The sequence below is a fragment of the Molothrus aeneus genome, chromosome 9 (assembly GCF_037042795.1).
Source record: "Molothrus aeneus isolate 106 chromosome 9, BPBGC_Maene_1.0, whole genome shotgun sequence".
Lineage (NCBI taxonomy): Eukaryota > Metazoa > Chordata > Aves > Passeriformes > Icteridae > Molothrus > Molothrus aeneus.
This window is the reverse complement of record NC_089654.1, coordinates 2,814,578-2,835,816: the sequence shown is the minus strand read 5'-3', so window position 1 is coordinate 2,835,816 and position 21,239 is coordinate 2,814,578. Positions and strand designations below refer to the sequence as shown.

The window sequence follows — 21,239 nt, the reverse complement described above, 5'->3', positions numbered from 1 at the left end:
TGATGAGGAGTGGGGTGGGGGAGAGAAGGGAAAACCTATGGTTCAACGTAGTTAAATATATGGTGTGCTAAGTATGAATAAACTGTGGCTATTTTAAACAAGTTCCTAGAATCCATGGCTGGCTGTGGCACAGAGGGGAGGACAGCAGCTGCAGCACAGGAGTTCTCCAAGGGTTACCTGGGGGCCACTGTCCTGGGCTGCTGCTGCTACATGGCAGGGGGCAGCTCTCAGCGTTTACACAAGTGGCAAACGTTCCAGAATGTGATTCTTCTCTTAAAAATGAGCTTTTTGGCTTCAGGGGCTTTGTCTCCTCACTGCCTTGCAGTCTGATTCTTTTCCTCGTTGCTCATATGAGTCATTATTCACTGGTGTACAGGAATCCTTCAGGAAAGGTAAAAGTTCCTCTTTAAATGTGCCAAGGCTCGTTCATGACAACCTTGGAGGTCTTTTCCAGTCTTAATGTTTGTGTGATTTGTGCTCATTTTAACATGGCCAGTTCGCATGGGATTGTCCATGGCACTCCCCTTGTGCTCTGATACAAAGCCATGTGATAATTTCTTGAAATACTGAAATTGTATCACTTCTGGGTTTGTGGGGAGAGTTGCAAACTCCATCCCAGTAAACGAGCCTTCACTTTAAAGTGGAGGCTGAAATCTGCTCCTGCCTGCTGGTGACTAAAAATCACTTTGAGCCAAGTAAAGTGAGTGTAGAGCCTCAGGGTAGGTGTGCAGTCACACTGGTGCTCTTGGGTAACTTGGAATGGTTCTAGCTGCTCTGTTAACGTGGAGGCAGCCCTGAAATCCCACTGTGGTGGTGAACTTGCCTTTTAACTGTACTAACTATATACAAACTGTACTTTTTGCACTCAGTATAGAAGGAGAGGATCTGTTTTTCATCCTGCTGCAAGCACTGCTTTCTTTCAAAAACAAGACAACAGCCCTCACGGCCCAGTTGCACTCACCATTTAGAAAATGTGAATTTGGTGTTTGCTGTCTTGTTTTAGCAGGTGCTTCTTTAGGATGTGCTTGGGATCAAGGGTAAACCATAAGGCAAGGTTTCAAAAAAAATCCCAGTGTTCCTTTGGTGTAGATAAGGAAAGCACAGTGCAATCCACAGTTGTGGTAGAATATTAAATTACAGAGAGAATATGGATATATGTGATTACACCTTGCAGTTCAGTGGGTCTGTGCCTTCTTGTGCAGCTTTTGTTGCATTCCTCGTGGCAATCCCATCGTGATTCAGGCACTGGTGAGCCCTGAGGTTCTGACACTGCTGGTGCTGCTGCTGAGCTCTCCCTGTGCAGCTCATCCCGCTCCTCTCTCCCTGTGCAACAGCTCCCTCTGCTTGAAATCAGCAGTGGAATTGTTTCCTACTTGCCTGCACAACAGTTTTAACGTGGGCCCCCTTTTTTGAAGATTCCTGCTGCTCCTCATGGAGCAATTCCAGGCTTGTGCTGGTGTGTGTTGTGAAGCAGGGAAAATAACCACATTGTCCTCAAAACTTCTCTGCCTCGAGCTGCTGCTTTGCAGGGTCTCTCTTCCTTTTGGAACACTTCTTTCAGCTAAATTGTCTCCTACCAAAACATGATGATTTGTTGAGCAAAACTGTTTTTGTTTCAGTGGTGAGTTGAAACAGGACTGCTTCTCATCAGAGATGAGTAGTTAGGCCACTGACCCTGCACAGAAGCAGCTGATGGTGAGAGTCCCGTGTCCTGCTTAAGTGGTTCTGATCCAGAACCCAGAAAAGAACTGATTTAGATCAGACAGAGCAGAGGTTTGAACCTGGTTCTGCCCCATCCTCAGCCAGCACTGACATTACTGGGCCAGTCCTTCACTCACAGAATTTTGTCAACTTTTCTGCATGGGTGGGGGTGAGTGCTGGGTTTGTTTCGTTCACTTTTTACCAATAGAGCTAAGCCAGCAAAAGTCATATTATAGAAGCTGTTGTGTCAGCAGAGGTGTTGTCTTGCTGAGAGAGCATTCACCCATTCAGGGAACCAGCCTAAACCTCCCTGGCCACGGCAAGACGAGCCCATGGTAGGAAAACTTGCTGGTTTAGTTCTGCAGCAAAGCCTCCCTAATGTGAACAGTGCCTTGCTTGCCTGGAAGGGGCTCTCTGGATCCTGGGTCTGCAGAGATGTCCAGAAGGTTATTTCTAATTTGCAGTGGAGCAAACCCCCAGATTAAAACCAATTTACAAGTCTGTGCTGGTTCCAGGGTGGTTGAGGTTTGCTGCCAAGAACAAAGGGCAGCAGTAACTTCAGTTTTCTGCGTCCAACACTTAAAGCTCTTTTTTTCCTTCACATTTTGGAATCCCTTTGGATTCCTCTTCGGAACTTGCTGGGCTTTGGTTTGTTCCTGGAAATGTCCTGAGGGGATGCTGTTGGAAGCCCAGGGAATCCTCCCTGAGCACCAGGTGCAGCAGGTTTGGGCACAGACAGCTCGGGCAGCTCGAGCACCTTGGCACAGGAGGTGAGCACAGGGAGCCTGCTGGGCTTGGCTGCCAGGACGTGACGCTCAGGAGGAAACATCTTGTGTGCACTGCGGATAAATTGCAAAATTGTAAAATTGTAAAAGGGCAGGATCGAGCAGCAGAACAGGAGAGAATTGTTGCTGATCTTTATTTACTCGAATCCAGCCCCTGCGTGGCTCTTCCTGCTGAACTCTAATTTCACTTCTCTAATTCCAGCCTTTTACAGATATTACAGGCATTGCCTCATATGTTTGCACATACCTTAAAAAACATGTGTTCTTGGAAAGCAGTGTATAGTCATATAAAAATAAAGAGCTTAAAAAGCATTCCTGTTTTCAAATTAACACTGAGGTGCTGAATTCATGGTGGTCTTTGTGATTTGAATTTTGCCCTTTTTTTATCCTTCCCATGCCCTGAATAAGATGCAGGTCCTGAGGGAAAAATAGTCCATGATTGTGTATTTGGAGGCCCAGTGCATGCAAGGAGCATTTATGAACTTTATGAGCCCTTAGCAAGGGGGAGAAAGGCTATAATTGCAATCTTAAAAAAACAAATGAGGAAACAAAAAATATATAAAACAATTAAAACCCCATATGTTTTTTTTTGTATATCTTTCTGCCAGTATATAATAATTTGTAATTTTATTGGATTGAGAATAATTTTTTTAATGAGTGAAGACATGATAGAAATGGTACAGGACACAAAGCAAAGGCTAATACAGGATAAAATATTACGTGAAGTGGATATCTTTGCATCAGTTTACAATGTGTATAGTATTTTGTGCTTGACACTCTCTGTATCCACCACTACAGTGTTCCTTGCCTTCAGTAACAATCTTAGTTACTCTTCTGTTGCTGTCTCCTGTTCCCTGTTAAGGTGGAGAAAATGTCACTTCTGAGTTGTCACGTGGAGTCGACAGAGCAGAAACGCTGCAGTCACACACCCCACATCAGCTGCTATTTCTTCAATATTTGGGGCTTCCATTTCAGCTTCAGATTTTGAATTAAATTTCTGACGTTGCAGTGGTTCCTTTTGCCATGATTTCTGCTGCTCTGAAGCCCTTGGGTGACGTGCAGAGTGGTTATTTTCTGTGACATTAGCACGTCCCAGGCTGGATGGAGGCTGGTGGAAGGCTGCCAGTGTTGTTGTTCTATTTGCAGCTTGGCCTGGCTGTGCCTGTGTGTGTAAGGAGAGGGTATCAGGCAGGGTATCAGTCACCTTTCAGATCTTAACATTTATTAGTGGATTAGGCAGGTGATGGAATATCTTCCTTTTTGCACAATCTAAACCTTGGCAGTGTTGGCAGACAGCGCTTTTTGAACGTCTTCAGTCCCGTAGCATCAGAGGATGAGCGTGCTTGAGTGCTCCTTACACGCCCCAAACAAACATCATCTTTCAAGGCCTTCACCTGGGGGTGTTTTATGTTTTTTCCCCCCCAGGACCCCTTGGATCCAGCAGGAACAGCCATAGTGATCAGCTCCCTGGTGCCTGGTGGCGTGGCCGAGCGCGGGGGGCAGATTTTGCCGGGCGATCGCCTGGTGTTCGTCAACGAGAAACACCTGGATGGTGCCACCTTGGCAGAGGCAGTGGAAGTGCTGAAATCTGTGCCCCCAGGGACAGTTTCCCTTGGGATCTGCAAGCCTTTAGTGGTAAGAACTGATTTTAATTAATTTATTTTTTTCTTATTTCATCCCATGGGGTTTGTGGGGAGAATTCGGCATAGGGCACGTGTGCGTTTGGGAGACAGCTGAGCTGCTGTGCCTTGAGAGGGTCAAAAGTCCTGGTCAGCTCAGTGTCCAAAACCAGCATCCTCAAGTTCCTCCTTCAAGAACAGCCACGTGCAGCTGGGAGATGTGCCTGGGCAGACCCGTGTGCACAGGTGTAATGTGGTGCCAGCACTTCAGCAACCCAGTTAAACGTGTGCTGGAGCCCATTTCTCTCTCAGACACTACTGAGGGCTTGCTTGAGCTCCATTGACATCAAAGAAAGCTGCTCTGTTTGAAGTCAAGACTGTAAATTCAGGCAGAATTTCCCTTTTCTGGAATCAAGGCTTTGGAACAGTAGTTTACTGGGGAATGCTGCAGTATTGTTCATCAAGGGCACCCAGGCAAAATTAATTAAAGCCCCAGTTATCAGAAAGTGCTTGTAATTCAAAGTGGTAGAGGAGTTGTGAAATAGGAGTGTAGGAAAGCTGTTAAATATATTATTTCTTTTCCTAAAAATTGGTATTTCGTTGTTCATATCCTTGTATTTGTCTTCCCTTCCTACACATCTCTTTAGGTCTTAGTGCATCTGAACCAGTGTGTTCAAAGAACAAAAGCTGTTGACTTCTCCATTTTTGACTTTCTGTTTTTATGATTCTTTTCCAGTGGCTGGTTCTCCTTCTCCCTGTTAATTTATTAAAAGATGTGGGGGTTTTTTTTTGGTCATTTTTCTGACTCATTGTTTGGATTACCTTTTTCAGGGAGACAGCAGAGAGGAGGAGAAAATGCACGGTGTGGATACCAGCAGCATCAAAAGCAGCCCTGGGTCTCCAGAACCAGTAGATAACACAAATTTCTCAGTAATACTTGAAGCACCACAGGTATTTGGTTACTTTTTTTGGTTCAACTCCAGTTTATACAGACAGGAAATGATGTTTTAAAGTAAAAAAATGCAGTATGTTTTTCAGATAAGGCTGAAAGTATTGGATTCCCTCTAAGAGCAAACTGTGCCAAGTGCATTGGGAGCACTCACCAATGCAGCTCCCAGACTGCCTTATCAAATTTATTATGTCATTAAAATACCTTGGGTTACCTTGGATATGAAATAGGAATGCTGTGTTGTTATTATAATCAGAAGTGGTGGGCTCAGCTTTGCACAGAAAGTAAAGTATGGAAGCAGAATGCTTTTAATTATCATGAAGCAAAACAAAAAAGTAGTTCAGAGTGTAAGGCACTCTTGAAATACTTTCTTCTTCATAGCCTTCTAATGTTCTCTGGAGTGATTTCTTTGCTCTTGCCTCAACTCTCCTCATCCTTACTATCTGAGAAATAATTCTGTTTATTGTGGGAGGATGTGGCATTAAAGATAGTGAGAAACTCAGATACCAGGGTAATAGGCAATAATATTGCAGTTCTCACCAGCGCAGAGCTAGAGAGATGTGGATATCTTGTAACTTTCATCTGTTCTCAAGTGCTTTGCAAAATTCATGCTGGTAAATGTATTCTTTTTACACCAGAAAATACAACACATAAAGGATCATGCAGAACTGCAACACAGGAAGAAAAATAAATTCCAGATTTTCTTGTAGCTGAACATGTGTACCTGTCTCTGGATGCAAAACTGGTTTTAATGCTGAAATGGTAGATTAGAAGCACCAAAAGGAGAAGTATTGTAGGGTAGATGTGGGTACACTGTGAAGAAATTAGCCGGGATGATGATAAGTGATATTTACTGATTTTCACAATGTGAAATGGCATTTGTTGTTTTCTGGGGGCATGAGAAGGGTTGCAGAGAATTTATCCTCTGCCAGCTTAGACCGGTTTTCTACTTCCTAAATAAAACCAATGTCATTAAGTATTTTTAAAGAAAATATTTTATCTTAAAGTCCTGAAACTGGAACGATCAATTTGGCCAAAACACCCACAGGCAAATTTACTTGCATTTTTTTTTACCTCATGTGTGACAGCTTTAGTAGTAGCCAAAATTATTTTTTATTATCTTACCTGCTCACACAGGTAGCCAGGAGTGGTGTGTTCTGCTGGCTCCCACTCTGAGGCACTGGCAACCAGAATTTCAGCCCCAAAACGATGGAATTTGGGGATTTTATTTGCCTTGGTGTCGTGTTTGCAGCATTCCCTGTGGTGTTAGTGGTGTCTGGTGCTGCAGTGCAGCAGTCAGGGAGGATGCAGAGCAAACTGCTGGGTCAGGGACACAAACCCTGCGTGGTTCTGGGCAGAGAAAGCTGATTTATGTGCCCTGGACTTGGGGAAGTGTTGGGAGAACGACGCCGCAGGAGCCGAGGGGAATGAAGTGAACATGGAGAGAATCAGGATCTCTTCAGCCTGGGGGTTTTGTGAGATCGAGGTACACAGATCAGATGGCTTAAAGGGACATTTAATGCTAATTAAATTAATAAAATGGGCTAATTTCTGGGTTGCTGGTGCTCTGCTCTCGTGCCAGCTATTGGCTGCATTGTTTCCTTATGCTCCTGCCTCCCTCCTGTTTTCTCTCCTGCCTCTCACTTGAGTTATACAAACATCTTGCCAGTGTCTGGGGCTTTCCTTCTGTATTTGTACAAATGTAACAAAACAGGATCCTGACACCGAAGGTCAGAAGTGGTGCAGAGCCGTGGGGAGCCTGGGAAGGGGCAGGAAGCAGAAACAAAAACATTTTGAGGAAGGAGCCCTGAGTCTGTCCATTGGTTTTGGGAGTCTGGGGGCTCAGGGCGTTGAAGTTGGGTTTGGGGGTTCTGTGGGCCACAGGGATTTGGTGGCCTGCAGGAAAAGAGGGGAAAGCTCTCAGTGTGTGGCAAAATGCTGGGATAAGTGCAGGGCATGAAATCCCAGCTGCCTGTGCAGCCTCACTGAGAGCCAGTGATCAGCACCCCATTCCATCTGGGGAAACAGGAATTGTTGGAAGCTGGGGGAGCACGTGACAAATCCCAAAGAAGGAGCTGCTGAGTGAGATCTTTCAGAGTGGGTTTTTATACCTTTTCCCTCGGTTTTGTTGGTTTTTTTGGTTGGTTGCTCTGTGGTTTGAGCACTGGAAGGTAATGAACAGTCATTTATATCCTTTTTTTTTGCGGGGGTATTTGGGTCTTCCATTTCCCCTCTGCCCCAGGTTAAAAGTTGGATGGAATATCCAAGGTAGGGGCAAGCAAGTATGGCTTTTATTTGGGGGTTTTTGTGGGGTGTTTAAGTTGCTGACACTGTTGCATAATCAAACTCTTGGGCTGTTTATTTAGCTGATAGCATTTCAAGAAATGTTCATGCATTCATGAAGCAACAGCAGATATGTCTGAAGCACAGAGATACTTTAACTAGATTTATATGTACTCTTTCCTATGGCTGTTTCAGTGTTAATTAATAATTTCATTCCCTAACTTCAGGCCAGATTGGTTTTTCCAAATGGCTGCAGCAGCATCTAAGCTGTGCAACTTAAATTTCTTTATATTGAAAAAAAAATAATTGCACTGTCTACTTTCAGTGTTAAAATCATAAGTCAGAGAGTCTATTTTCTTTTAGAAAACGCAAAAGGTAGAAGATCTTTTAAATCAGGATGTACTTTTAACGTGGGCAGAAAATAAAGCACAGCTTTAAAAGAGTGGGGTGGAAACATGGTGTAAAATCTGTATTTCTTTAATGATCTTTGCAGGGTTTCAGGGACGAGGTGCCTTTCAAAGAAGAACTCGTTGATGAGCCCCATCTGGACTTGGGAAGGTCATTTCAGCTTTCTCAGAAGGATGAGGAGTATGGGAAGGAGTCCTGGGAGATGTGTGAGTTTCTGAAAGTCAGAGCAGAGGACGTGGAGGAGGAACGGGAAATGTTGGTGGATGAGGAATATGAGGAGGATTCAGACTTCCTGAAGGGGGATGATGCATCAGGTGGAGAGGAGGCAGCTTCAGACAGGAACCTGGACACAGAACGATGGGCAGAGCAACTGGAGGATGATGAAATACAAGATTTAAGATCCAGTGTTAGCCTAAATGCCAAAGAGTCCCTGGAATATCCATTCAGGAAAGATCAAATGGTAAGGAATGCTGTGCTGAGCACAGGTCCCTCAGGGCAGACTCCAAACCCGAACCCTCAGGACTCTCTCTAGGGTTTTAATGACTAGAATTTAATTTATTAAATTTAGTTTAATTACTAGGATTTCATTTATTAAACTTAGACAATTGATTTATTGACTTGTGTACCTCTAGCAGACACCAGTCTATCCTTCTGTACATTTTGGAAGGTTTTTTAGGTAACCTATTGCCTGTATTATATTTACCTGCTGGAGTGAAATACGTGTATTGGTGTATTTACAGGCATCCTGAATTTGTCTTTTTACCCAAAAACTTGTGGGTTTGGGGTTTTTTTTGTGGGTTTGGGGTTTTTTTTTGGAAGCTATGCTGGTATGGGGCATGTCAGTAATAGCAGAATGTCACATCATGGGTTTGAGAGTCCAGAGGGTTCAGTGAAAGGAACTCCCTCTTTTCTTTATTTTTATAAACCCAAATCAGTTCCTTCAGCCAGATTGTGTATTTGAGTAAAAGCTGATATGGTGGAAGGAATTGTGGCAAGGATAGTAGTGGATTAAGGAGTGGGAGGAGACAGGTTCAGGTAAATTGCAAAACTCTTATTTGTACATCTTTCTCAAGTACTGAGAATTATTTTTTCTGTCTGATTCTTTGTTCATCCCCTCACCAAACAAAAAACTGATATTTTCAGCCTCCCATGCACCAGCTTCTGAGGCGTGTGTGCTTTTACATGAGAAAAAATGGAGTGGAAAAGGATTTGACATCACAGCCACAGAGAATTTCAGGTTTTGTTTGGCTTGTCCCCTTAAGCAGTATGTGTATAAACAGATAAAAGGAAGTTTCTGCTGACAGTTTTATACCACAGTGCACAAAATTAAATTTATTTGTTTGTTACTTATGAAAAACAAATGAGCAAAAGGAAAGAAATTTTTGTCTGAATTACAGGTGAGGAGAAAGATACAGTTGCTTTATATTTCAATTGCATGTAACATTTCTCATGCCTCTTCTTAATGCAGTGCATAAATGAGCAGTTAGTATTTAAATGAGCAGTTAGTATTTCATAGTTACCTGAATAAATATGAATGTAGCTGAGGAAATGTGTATGTTTGCTGTAAAAATTAATGTTCCTGTCAAATACCCCTGTGTAAGTTAATACCATTGCTTTCTAACTTTAATTACTTCTTTTCTCCTCTGTGAAGTGTGAAGAGAATGCTGCTTTAAGGTCACACATTTCTGGAACCACAGCTCCCAGCAGCTACCAAAAAGACATATTTGATACTGAAACTACCCAGGCAGAAGTGAAAACTGAGATGAATTTAGGTTTGTAAGAAGGTTTCTCTTTATCTCATAATTTCGTATTTACAAATTTCAATTTTTTAACCAAAACAAAAATACTTTCAAATGGGAAAATATTCAAATCAAGAGTTCTGCAGGCTCAAGACAGTCTGGCATGAAATGGGTTTCAGCTTTATAATCTTGCTTTCTCCTCCAAATCTGACCAGTGATAAATAAATACAGAAATAAAGTGACAGGCTCTGGAGGTGACTTTAGCACAACCAGAAATTTGCAGGTGATCTGTGTGGTAGAAAATTGCCCCATATCCTGGGACAGTCTTTGGATCTGTGCTCAGATTTCTCCTTGTCAGATGGCCACAGATGGATGCTTGGGATTTGGTAGATTCATCAGAGAAATAAATTTATCAACCTGCCTGGAGTGGCACTCCCTGCTTGGGAGGAAGGAGCTCCAAGCCCTGTCCAGACTGGCCTTGAATGCATTGGGAACCTGGTGGGATAAAGGGTTTGATTCCAAGGGTGAAATAATTGGTGGGTGCCTGGACAGAGGAAGCAAATGTTCCCTTTTTTCACATCTTCCCCCTTTTTTCACATCTTCCCCCTTTTTTCACGTCTTCCCCCTTTTTTTCTTCAGGGACAAAGCTTCAGAGTGACTCCAAAGGACCTGAGCTTGCTGCTGATTCGGAAGCAGTTGGAAAGGAAGCCCTGAAAGAGGAGAATTATGTTCTTCCCAAGAGCCGGGAATCTGGGAGAGTAACCACCTTAGCTCAGCCTAGAACAGCATCAGGCAGGTATGGAGGAAGATTTCAGCTTTTGAAAGGATTCATTTCATAATCCTGACTGTCCTCTTGCTTTACTCAGCTGAATCATGATTCAAGGCTGTGTGGAATGCTCAGACAGACACAGAGCTCTGTAGCTTTCACAGGAGATGGAGTTTGGTTTAAAACCTGAAAATTTCCCATGTTTCCTCCCTTGAATATTCCCTTGGGACAGAAATGTGCAAGTGGCTCTGCCAGCACTGCAGTGAGGGGGCCTGGAGGAGAGGGATGTAGCCTTTACTCATGGCTCCTTCAGGAGCTCTCCTCCTGGTTTTCCCTTCCCTTTGTTCTTCCTTTTGGGAGGAGCAGAATTCAGCCAGGGCTCTCAGGCCTCTGCAGGAAACTTCAGTGGTGTTGAAGAGCCTTGAGCTGGCATTGCTGTGGATTTTTGCTTTATCTGTCCCAGTCTTTCCCCACCAGTTTGGGGTCAGTGGGTGGTGGAGCTTTTGGGGCCTGTTGATTGCAATCCTCAGTACTCCCCTAATTTCATCTGAAATCCTCTCTCAGAGGGCAAGCAGCTCCACAATAAGGTGAGGGGATTATTCTGTAGGGTTTAATGGAACACACACAGGATCTGTTCTCCCACTTGGATCATGATCTGCTTACTGCTTTTGGCATGTTTATATCCCTCTCCAAGCATCACAGCATATTTATCAGAAAGTAAATGTTAATTGCTTAAATAGTCATTTCCAGTGAGTAAATGCAGTGCAGATTTGTGTATCACAGAGCAGCTTATAAATTTGGTCTGCCCATCATGTTTATTTCTGGAGCATTCCTTAAGTACATTTAAACCTAAATACAAAAATTCCTGTCTGGTCTGTTGACTCTGTACATTTGCTTTAAACTGGGCAGTGTGAGAAGGTGTTGCTGTCTCGCTGCCAGATACAAAATATGTGAGGAATTGTGACCTGGCATGGGTGATGCCTCTTTTATTTTTTATTCCTCCCCTTCCCTCTGCCCCAAATTAGTGAATTACCCGAGAGAGAAGAAGGAGAAGGAGAAGAAACTCCAAACTTCAGCCACTGGGGACCACCACGGATGTATGTTCATATTTTTCCTTCCCATTTACCTCATATCTTTTTTTTTTTCTGTGAGCCACATTAGTTCTTCTTGGGTGTTTTTTTTTCCTCTCCTCCTCTGCCAATAACTTTAGGGTACCTGTGTACCTTGGGCTTTCCTGAAGACAGGGAATTTTTAACAGATGTTCAGCAGAATTCTGCCTTCTATTTATACAGCTGACTTGGGAGAGCTTGGCTGGTTTAGGCTGTGGATGACCTGCAAGTTCTTGCTCATTTAATAACTATTAGGCATGAACAATGCACACAGTGCTGGGCTGTCTCCCTTTCCAGGGGTTTCCTGCTAAACCCCCATGGCAGGATTCCAAATTGCCACGCCAACCTTTTCAGCCACATCCTTGTTGTATTGTTAACATTTTTAGGTGAATTGTTTTTATGGTCCCAAGTAAAATATGATCAGAAAGTTCCTGTTTGAGCTGATGAATATGCACTGAAGTCAGTGTTCAGAAAGTGGTATGAAATACTTCATTATTTGTCCAACATGCCACTTGCAGGGCTTCCCATTCCCAGACACTTTGCTCAAGCTGAAAGGGGATGAGTATTTACTTGAAGATCTGACTTTCTCTGAAATAAAAGCCTCTGCCCAGTGGGCACGGATTGGCAGCAGAATTTTGCTCTTATTGTGGGGTGAGATCTGCTCAGGGTGAAAACTCAACTCTGTTGAGAGCATTCTCAGGCTTCTTACTTTATCCCTTTACTCTGTTAAATCTTCTTGAAAGACCAGGAGCTTACATTTATTTAAGGCTTTGCATTGTAGTTAAAAAAAAAAAACAACTGTTTGAAGCTCTTGAAACTACCACATGTTTTTTTACAGTGTTGAGATCTTCAGAGACCCTGAGGTGTCTCTTGGAATCAGCATTGTTGGTGGACAAACTGTCATAAAGCGCCTGAAGAATGGAGAAGAACTTAAAGGGATCTTTATCAAACAAGTTCTGGAAGACAGCCCAGCAGGAAGAACAAGGGCTTTAAAAACTGGAGATAAAATACTTGAGGTAAATGGAGATAAACCTTCTTTTTTAGTCTAAGAAATAAAAATTGTCTCAAACGGCTTTGGGTGGAGAGAGGAACAAAATACTGCCACCACTTCATGAGGTATTGGCAACACTTTGTTTTGAAAACCAAAGGAAAGCTCTGGTGGTGTTTCTTTTTTTTAAGCGCTGACTATGGAGCTCTTTTAACTTTCTCCTCTGTATTTAAGAAAAGATGTGTCCTGGTGTCTGAGGGGGAAGTGAAAAAAAATGGGAGTGTCCTCCTCCTGTACAAATGAGGAATAAGTTACAGCATATCTGTGAGCATAAATTTCATATATACAAGGACACAGAGTGTTCATACTGAATTATGGGCTGTTATTTTGTGTGTGTGGATTTAGAGTGGTTAACTGATAACCACTGTTTGGGATAAATCCCTGATTCTGGCAGGTGCTGCGGGGGAAAATGTCATTCCTGCCTCTCACCTCAGGTTGATTTTTTTTTTACTAATTTTTCTCCAAATTAATACTTCAGTATCTGGGGTGCCAAGCTGATAGTGCTGTTCAGGTTTAATTTACAAACAGGTACAGCCTGAAAGAGTTAGATCTAATGTTATGTAACACCCTGACAATCTCATTCCTTATGTTTTTATCTAGAAGAATTGGTTTGGGCAACATATGGCCATCTTTTAATTATGAGTACCAAGTAATACACTTTTCTTTAAACCATCATCAAATCATACTTTACAAATAATTACTCTTGACTGTTTCTGATGCCTTCCTCAGATACACTAATCTGCTGCAAGTGTGTGTGATGCCTTGTAATGGCTCTGTACCTAATAAAAATAAACACTGTTTGTCAGGTTTCTGGGGTAGACCTACAAAATGCCACCCACAAGGAAGCAGTAGATGCCATCAAGAATGCAGGAAATCCTGTGGTGTTTGTAGTCCAGAGCTTGGCTAATGTACCAAAAGTAAGTTTATTTCAATTTTTATTCCAAAACTTAATAAATGCATAACATGCATCTTATTTTAAACTTGGCTAAACTCCCTTTCAGCCAGTTCTATCAATTTTTGTGTCCGAGGATGGATCCTTTCAGTCAGTTACAGACCAATTGATTGATTGATTACTTCTCTGGCCTAATTGGAAACCTCATTTGTCTAATTTACATGGAGTAGATGCAAGTCTGTTGACTAGGTGTTAATTCAACTCTCAGACCTGTGTTGTAAGAGTCTGGCCCTATGCATTTTAATTTGTCCATATTTTATAATCTAGAAATAAACTCTGTTATCCACAGGAGCAAAGCTGGAATTAAAATGAGTCAGATTCACACCAGCAGCTCCTTGTGAGATGTGTCACCAGAGGGACCTGAAACAGTTCCCTGGGAGCAAGTTAATTTCCAAGAGATTTGAGACATCTCCTCATCTTTGAGGCCAAGGCAAGAAACTTTTCAAAGCCTCAGTAAGAGCAGGCATACAATTCTACCTGCCTGAAGTCCGCACAGAAACTCCAAACTTTTGATGTAAGAATGTAATCCAGTGAAAAAATATTATTTGTAGACTGCACTGCAGTGCCCTTTTACACTGGGCAAAGTGCAGAGTGCACTGGGGAACTTTGTTGTTGTCAGGAGCTGATTTTGGATGTTTGTTTTGCAGCTGTAATTCTCTCTCTAATGTGGGTAATGTACATTGGTTTTCAGGTGGTTTCTCCTGCCCAGCCTAAGGGAATCAAAGTCAGCAAAGATCAGGATGCAGACAAAGAAAATAAGAGTGATAAGGTATTTATTGCATTCAGTGCTGTACCCAGGTTTTACTAAATCAAATGGTATAATAGCATGTATTCTAACTCTATGATAAGCTTCCTCCCAAGTCTGAAATTAAATTTGAAGTGTTTTGTTGAAATATCTTTGATTCTGTGACTTTTTGCCAAATTCCTGCCAAATATTCTGACATTTATTCTGTGGGTGTCTGCTGGGTGCTGAAACCCTGTACTTAGCACAGCTCCTCACTGTCAGCTCTCTGAAGTACCTGGTTTGCTCCGTGTGGAGGCAAATTGATTCCCTTTGTTCAGCAGAAACAGAGCAATGGCAACATGTACACAAATAATATCCTCAGTGTGAGGCTGCCTGCAATCCAGTGAAATCACCTTATGGGATGATGACATCCACAGAGTCTCCTGCATTTCCCAGCTGTGTAAAATGAGGAAATGACTGAGGGATCTGTGGCTGCTCAGCTAATTGTGAGGCAGTTACTGCACAGTGACTTCCAAACTACTTCACAGCAGCTTTAAAAGAGAAAAAACTCTGTTTGGTAGAAAACAGGGAGTTTGTGTTAATAAGGGAATAAGGGAAAAAATTAATTTTTCATTTTCAGCTGTATCACTCTCATGGCCTTGGTGTTTTCCTGGGAGATTTGTCCTGACTGAGGAGTGTAGTTCAGGTACTTTGAGGGTGTGAGAGCAGCAGGAGCAGAGACAGAATTAATGCAGACAATAAGTTTTGCCTGGTGCAGTTTAACTACAAATAGGATGAAGTTTCCATTTGATCCTACTCAGCACTCTGGTGTTTGTTGGGTACTTGAGAGGACCCTTTTACCTCCAAAAGTTTTTGTAAAGGCTCCTTTCAGATCCTGTCAGGGACAGGAGCAGCGAGGCTCAGTTATCAGAAAAGGTGTTGGAAGACATGCTTTCATGCCAGAGGATAATACTTCCAATGAAGCACTTACAATCCCCTTCTCTTGTGTGTTTTTTTTATCTGTATTTCTAATCTCAAAAGCTCTCATCCTCTGGCAACGTGCTGCCTTTAATCTGCAGCACTCCGGTGTGCCGCGTTCTGCGGCGTTCCGAGGTTAAAGAGGGAGCCTCGTCTTTTTCAGGCCTTTTTCATCTATTGCTGCTGTAAACTGGTGGGTGGAATATAGAAGAGCTCCAGTGCATGAATATGTAGCTCCTTTTGGGCTTTGAACATGGGCTCACAAAGCAGTGGCAGTGCACTTCTGTGGGGCCGTCTCGGAGTTGGGAAGAGTTGCTATTAGTGGATTATTAGTCCACATCCCTATGGGGAATCACTGATATTTCTAGTCCAGTCTTCAGACAGTCACAAAAGAGTTTGGCTTGAAAGCAGCCACATCCAGCTGGAAAACTTGCCTTTTCCTGTATCTTTTCAAATGCTGGAGGTTTTTCTCTGATTTGTTGGCGTTTATCCTCCTCTGTTGATCTGTTTGTTTCAAAATGAGCATTTTAATTTCTATAAAACCACTTAAAACAACAGTGGACAAGCCAGATGTTGACATTATTTTGCTGGTTGGTTGTGTGAACTGTGCTTTTGCCCCTTGTTGGTACAAAAACGTGGTGCAGTGGAGGAGCCAGGCACAATTTTCTCATCTGGATTTTCAGTGGGACAGGAGAGATAAGAGATATTTGTCCCTCTGAGCCCTGGAAAACTGCTGGGTAAGCCTGGGTGCCTCGTGTAATTTCACACAGGCTTTCTAACAAACATTTAAGGTCTTAAAAAGCCAAAGGGTCAACATTTAGACTGCAAGTTATTACTGAATTACAGTGATAATAAAGTGACTCATTTGTCATGGGCAGCTGAGAGTGAGGCTGCAGATTTTCCATCTTTACCTGCTCAGGAAAGTAGAACCCAAGTCCTCCCTTGCTTCCTGGATCATCTGGATTTTGCACAGTTCTGTCTGTGCTGGCTTCAAGAAAAAAGTAGGAGGCACCATTAAGTGTGTTACATCCTTTTGGAAAACAGCTGTTGTGCTTCCAAGTGCTCTCACTACACACTTTTGCTACTGGTGGATTGAATTAATTCCATTTATCATTGTGTTCTGTGTTCAGTGCAATGCTTTCCTGTTAATTTTTTAAATGGATGAGATGACAGATATTTTTACCTCTTCAAATTTTCCACATATTGGAGCTCACTACTTGCACCGTTCTATACGAATTCAGCTTGAAGAATTTAAAAATCAATACACAGGTTCAGCTTTCATCGCTGAAAAAATGAAATATTATCCTGGGCTCGATGTGTTTGGGTGTTGTGTCATATTTCCCAGCCACAGAAGGAATTAATTACAGGAATTCTGGGTGCTCTAATGGCATCTGCTCCCTGGTGTTCCCTCTCTAAAGTGCATCCTGCTATTAGCAGTGGGCTTGCAGGGGATGCAGCTGAGCATCCTTTAGTGGAGTCCTGGTGCACACCAAGGCAGGACTCGGTTCCTTGGAGCTGTGAAACAATTGCTGAGCTGAGCCAGAGCCTCTCCAGCCTCAGAGCCTGCTCTGCATTCCTGCCATGCGCCGCTATATGCATCATTATAGGAGCTGCCTGTATTTATGTGAGGTAATAGAATTTTATTGGGAGATATAATTCAAAACCTTTATTAAATTTACGCCAAAACACGGACGGACTGGGATGTTTAAATATTCATGTGTGGACTAAGAGGATTGAGTTCTTATTTTATGTATTTTTTAAAAATTGATGTTCATCAGCACCAGACAGTTTTGTTATGGAGGCTTATAAGAAACAGGGTATAACTCAATGTTTGTTTTTAACCCTTGATTAGTGTTCACACTTTGATGCTTATGACAATACACAAGTATTTTATCAACAAGTAAATGTGCATGCACAATTGTGTTTTAGTTTTGTTTTTCTTGATGTCCAGTGTCACTTCTTGCTCTGCTTTCTTGCACAAAAAGCCTTTGCTGCAGAATTTAGCATTGTAATTAAATGCTGTGCCTGTGCACATGCAGTGCAACAGACAATGGGATTTTTTTACGTTCTCAGAGGTTACAAGACCTGTAACTCATTGTCTTTGATTCCATCAGAGGAAATATGGGGCTCCACCTCCCATGAAGCTGCCACCTCCTTACAGAGCCCTCGAAAGGCATCACGCAGGGGAGGCTGCTCTGGGTGAAGAGGAGGATGAGGATGCTTGTGCAGAGGGTGAGTACTCCTCCAATCACTGCATCAGATCACATTTGTGGGGCACAGTCAGCTGCTGTTAAACCTTTTATTGCTTGTGGGAAATGGTGCTCAGTGTGGCCACAGCATCAATCTTCAGCCTGGTTTGTAACTCAGATGCTTCTTCTCCCCAGCCAGGTCCCAGAGCTCAGCTCTTCTGAGGAGATGCAGGGAGGGCTGAGTTTATTTTCAGCCCCAGAACATGCAGGCTGTGTCTGGAGGACTTGCTGGGGCAGAGATGTCAGCAGTGACTGGGGATGTTCTGTTTTACTGCTCTGATTTCAGTGGTAGTCAGGCACTTGCAGGTTGAGGACCACTGGTGCAAAAAGCCAGAAATCCTGGAGCTGGTCCCAGGCAATGCTGTTCAAGGAAGATGGGCTCCTTTAAAAAGGAAAATCTGCTGATTTGCTGTTTTGGTGCTCTGCTGAAGAAAGCATCCCCTGGTTTTGTAGCCCTCTGCCTTGGAAGGGTTCTGCAGTTGTCCCATTTTGGGTTTGGCAGTGGTTTGTGGTGGTGCTCACTCTGTGGAAGAGCAGGGACCTGAGGAGCAGGAAGCAGTGCAAGTGGAGAGCTCCTGGCAGCATGATTTAGATTCCAGCTGCTTTGGAATCACAGCTTTGGTTAAATGGAATATTATTATCCATAGCTTATCTTGCAGTAAAATATTTAGGAATACTGAACTTGCAATTAGGAGTCCTAAATTACTTTCTAAAATCAGTTACCTTTTCAGTTACCTTTTTTTTTTCTTTTATCTTTATGCTTTTTTGTGCCAAATCACTATAAGGTGAGATGAGGCCTTGACAGTGGAAAGTGCCCCTGCCCATGGCAGGAGGTGGAATGAGATGATCTTTAGTGTTCCATCCATCCCTGTAACATTCTGTGATTCTGTGTGGGCTTTTGTTGGGGTTTAGTTTGTTTTTGGGGTTTTTTTTGCTACAGTGATTTTCTCATCATCTTGAGCTCTCAAACAGACTGGGTAAATCTCCAATTGTAACAAAGTCATTCCAGCTCGTTATTGCAGTTCTAATTCCCAGTTAAAGGGTAGGGGTGATAAGTAGGCTGACACCTGAGTTATCTAATTAGGATATGCCTCAATCCAAGTGCTTGCTGGGCCTAAGTTAATACTTTGCACAGAAGTAATTCCTTATTCATGGGCTTGGCCATTTTTTAGCTCTCCTGCCATCCCTAATGATATTGCTGGCTGAGGCTGGAAGCTGAAAAGGTAAAGCTGCTGCTGATATTAAATTCATCAATCCTACCAGACTTGGCAGCAGCACACAGATCTGTTCAGGGGAATCTCCTCTCTTTCCTTTCTACTGACTGAAGTTGAATGTTTTGCTGTAGCCATCTTTTCCATGAATCTTGGGAAACAGAGATATGTTCTTCCTCACCTCATTCTGTTCCTTTAAAAATTAAGAACAGGCCAAGGAAGCCTAAACTAAGTTTGTGCCTCAGCCCTTGCAGTAAAAAGTATGTTAGAAATGATCCAAGTGTACTTAATGGCATTAAGCATCTTGGCAGCTGTGGAATGGCCTTTTACAGAGTCCCTGTTCTGTGATCACTTGAAAAACAAAGTTTTCTCTGCAAATTCCAGTACAGTGATGTTTCTGTGAACTGCTTGATGCTCATAACTTCTGTCCTGGTTCTTGAGCAGCTTTCCCAGAAATCCCAACCCAGACAAAACTTGTCTTTCTGAAATGTCCATTTGTATGTTCATATTGCTCTGTCCCTTACCCACTTATCCAACTCATTCTGCTGGGTTTGGAACTTAACTAAAAATACATCAACAGGTGAGCTGGATTTATTGTCTTCCTTATTTAGAAGATAAGGTTCCTTCCAAAAGGAAGATGTGGTAAATTCACATCATAACCTCTCCCTTATTCGCTTCCTGGAGTTCTCAATCTCTGTCACAGCATGGAAAGCTTTGGAGGGCATTTTGAGGTGGGACAGCTGTTAAACCTGTCCTCTTGTTTTGCTCCTGATGGATTTTACTTTATTTTTTAGCATTCTTATTAACACAGCTGCAGTGTCAGGAACCTGCTCATCAATTTCTTTCAAACTCCAGAAATACTTTATTTGCTCTGCTTGACATTTTTTGTCCTTGCTTATCAATTCTTTCAACCCTCCCTCTCATCTTTTGTCTCCACATCCTCCATCATTCCCCAGACTGAAAAAGCAGAGCATTGTTAGTCTTCCTGCCATGTCTGAGAATTTTTCTTTCCTTTCTGTCCCATCCACATGGCCTCAGAGTCCCCATGTTTTGTCTGTTTTCCCATTAAAGTGGCCGAATAACCTTTTGGTGTTGATTTAATTTCCCCTAAAGTCTAAACCCACTTGCCTTTTGGCAATGCTCCCTTTTATTTCTGCTTTCCCACTGCTGAAACTGGAGCTCTCATTGCTGACCTGGAGCCTGAATTCCTGTTTGGAACAAACAGTCATTTCTTGTACATGTTCTCCCTTTTCTTTCCTGGAGTTGGTTTTGATCCAAAGAGGGAAAATCCTTGTTGGGAATAGAACTGTGAGGTAGTTTTGGTTTAGAGAAACTCCAGACATGTCCTCCATATTTCTGTGGATTAAGAAGTTTAAGGTTCCAGGTGTTTTGCTGTTTGGTTGTTGTTGTTTTTTTTTAATGTGACTCTTGCACCCAAGACCTTTTAGTTTCAGATCTGCTTCCCCTTTGCTTCATGCCTCCAGTGTTTCCAACATCATTTCCCAAGTTCCTAGATGGCTTTTCCTCGACTTTGAAGGAAAGTTGAAAGTTGTATTTCCTCTTGTCTTATTCCTTTTTCTAGAGGCACTGCCAAATCTTTATCTGTACCCGGCTCTAACCCTGTGTCTGGGTTTTGTTTTCTCTTTGCTTTGAGGTTGCTGTTTCAAGTTTTTGGGTTTTTTTTAATGCATGGAAACAGTTTTGCACAACTTGCAGCATGTCCGTCCATCCTGCTGCAAAAGGAGCTTTCAGAATGCTTCATCCTCCAGACCTGAAACATTTTGGAGTTTTCCCTTCCCACGCTTGCCCGTGGCAGAACCCGTTTTGGAGAAAGAAGTTTTATGGAGACTTCCCAAATCTGAAAAACACTGAGTTGTGAATGGATTTTTTTTCTTCTTTTTTTTTTTTTTTTAATCAAAACAAGTGAAAGGAGGGGAAGGCACACAAAGGAGCTGTCTGTGCTTGTGAGCAGCTGTGCTGCAGGCATCAGTAGGCACTGGTGTGTTTTCCTGGAGTGGGGATGGCTGGAGGTGTGCTCCAAGAACCTGCTAATGGACCTGCGTGCACCCCGTGGTGGCTTACTGCCATAATGAGGGCTTGGCAGTAAAAAGAAGCAGGGGAAATGGATGGGCAGAGCAGTTTGTAATGGAATTTTTGGTGAGGTTTTCCTTGGGAGAATTCCTGGCTGTACGGTTGGGATATGCTTTCGTGACCGAGTTGCAGCAAACGTGAATCGGACAGGAGAGAGCTGAAAAACCATTCTAGAAAAACTGAAAGGACAGCTGAAAGAACTTGGAATCCTTAATTTCAACTGCTGTTCTATTCTTTGTGGAATCTTTTGTCAGTTAGTTGACTGGGATCGATCTGGTTGGTTTCAAAGAAGTCCAAAATAATAAAAATGGATGGTAATAAAAAATTTGTGGAAGGTGGCTTGGATAATGGACTAAGCTACTGCTCTGCTCAGACTTCCTGTCTGCAAGGATATTTAACTGTATCTAATAAGGGGATAATAATGCCCCCTTCCTCTTATTTTGCCTCTAGGTAATGTAGAAATCAATGAAGCTCTAAGAAAACATAATGATTTATCTTCCTAAGATGCCTTTTTGAGGAACAGTGGTTTCTCTGCTAAAGCAAGAGATTTTAAAACTTCTCTGGTATTTTGACTTTGCATTCTTGACTCAGAGGGTGGGGAGGCCCTGGCATGGAGGAGTTGTGGAT

The 21,239-nt window shown here is 42.6% G+C and overlaps 1 protein-coding gene across 1 annotated transcript in view; it reads left to right on the top strand.

Moving 5' to 3' along the window:
• PATJ (PATJ crumbs cell polarity complex component) overlaps positions 1–21,239 on the top strand; it is a 138,050-nt gene that overhangs the window by 38,258 nt on the left and 78,553 nt on the right. Inside the window, exons 17-26 of the mRNA XM_066555697.1 lie at positions 3,912–4,121; positions 4,937–5,056; positions 7,831–8,205; positions 9,397–9,517; positions 10,124–10,280; positions 11,276–11,347; positions 12,198–12,375; positions 13,214–13,324; positions 14,051–14,128; positions 17,176–17,293. Of these exons, the coding sequence (XP_066411794.1) occupies positions 3,912–4,121; positions 4,937–5,056; positions 7,831–8,205; positions 9,397–9,517; positions 10,124–10,280; positions 11,276–11,347; positions 12,198–12,375; positions 13,214–13,324; positions 14,051–14,128; positions 17,176–17,293 (1,540 nt within the window). The remainder of the gene's footprint in view (positions 1–3,911; positions 4,122–4,936; positions 5,057–7,830; positions 8,206–9,396; positions 9,518–10,123; positions 10,281–11,275; positions 11,348–12,197; positions 12,376–13,213; positions 13,325–14,050; positions 14,129–17,175; positions 17,294–21,239) is intronic.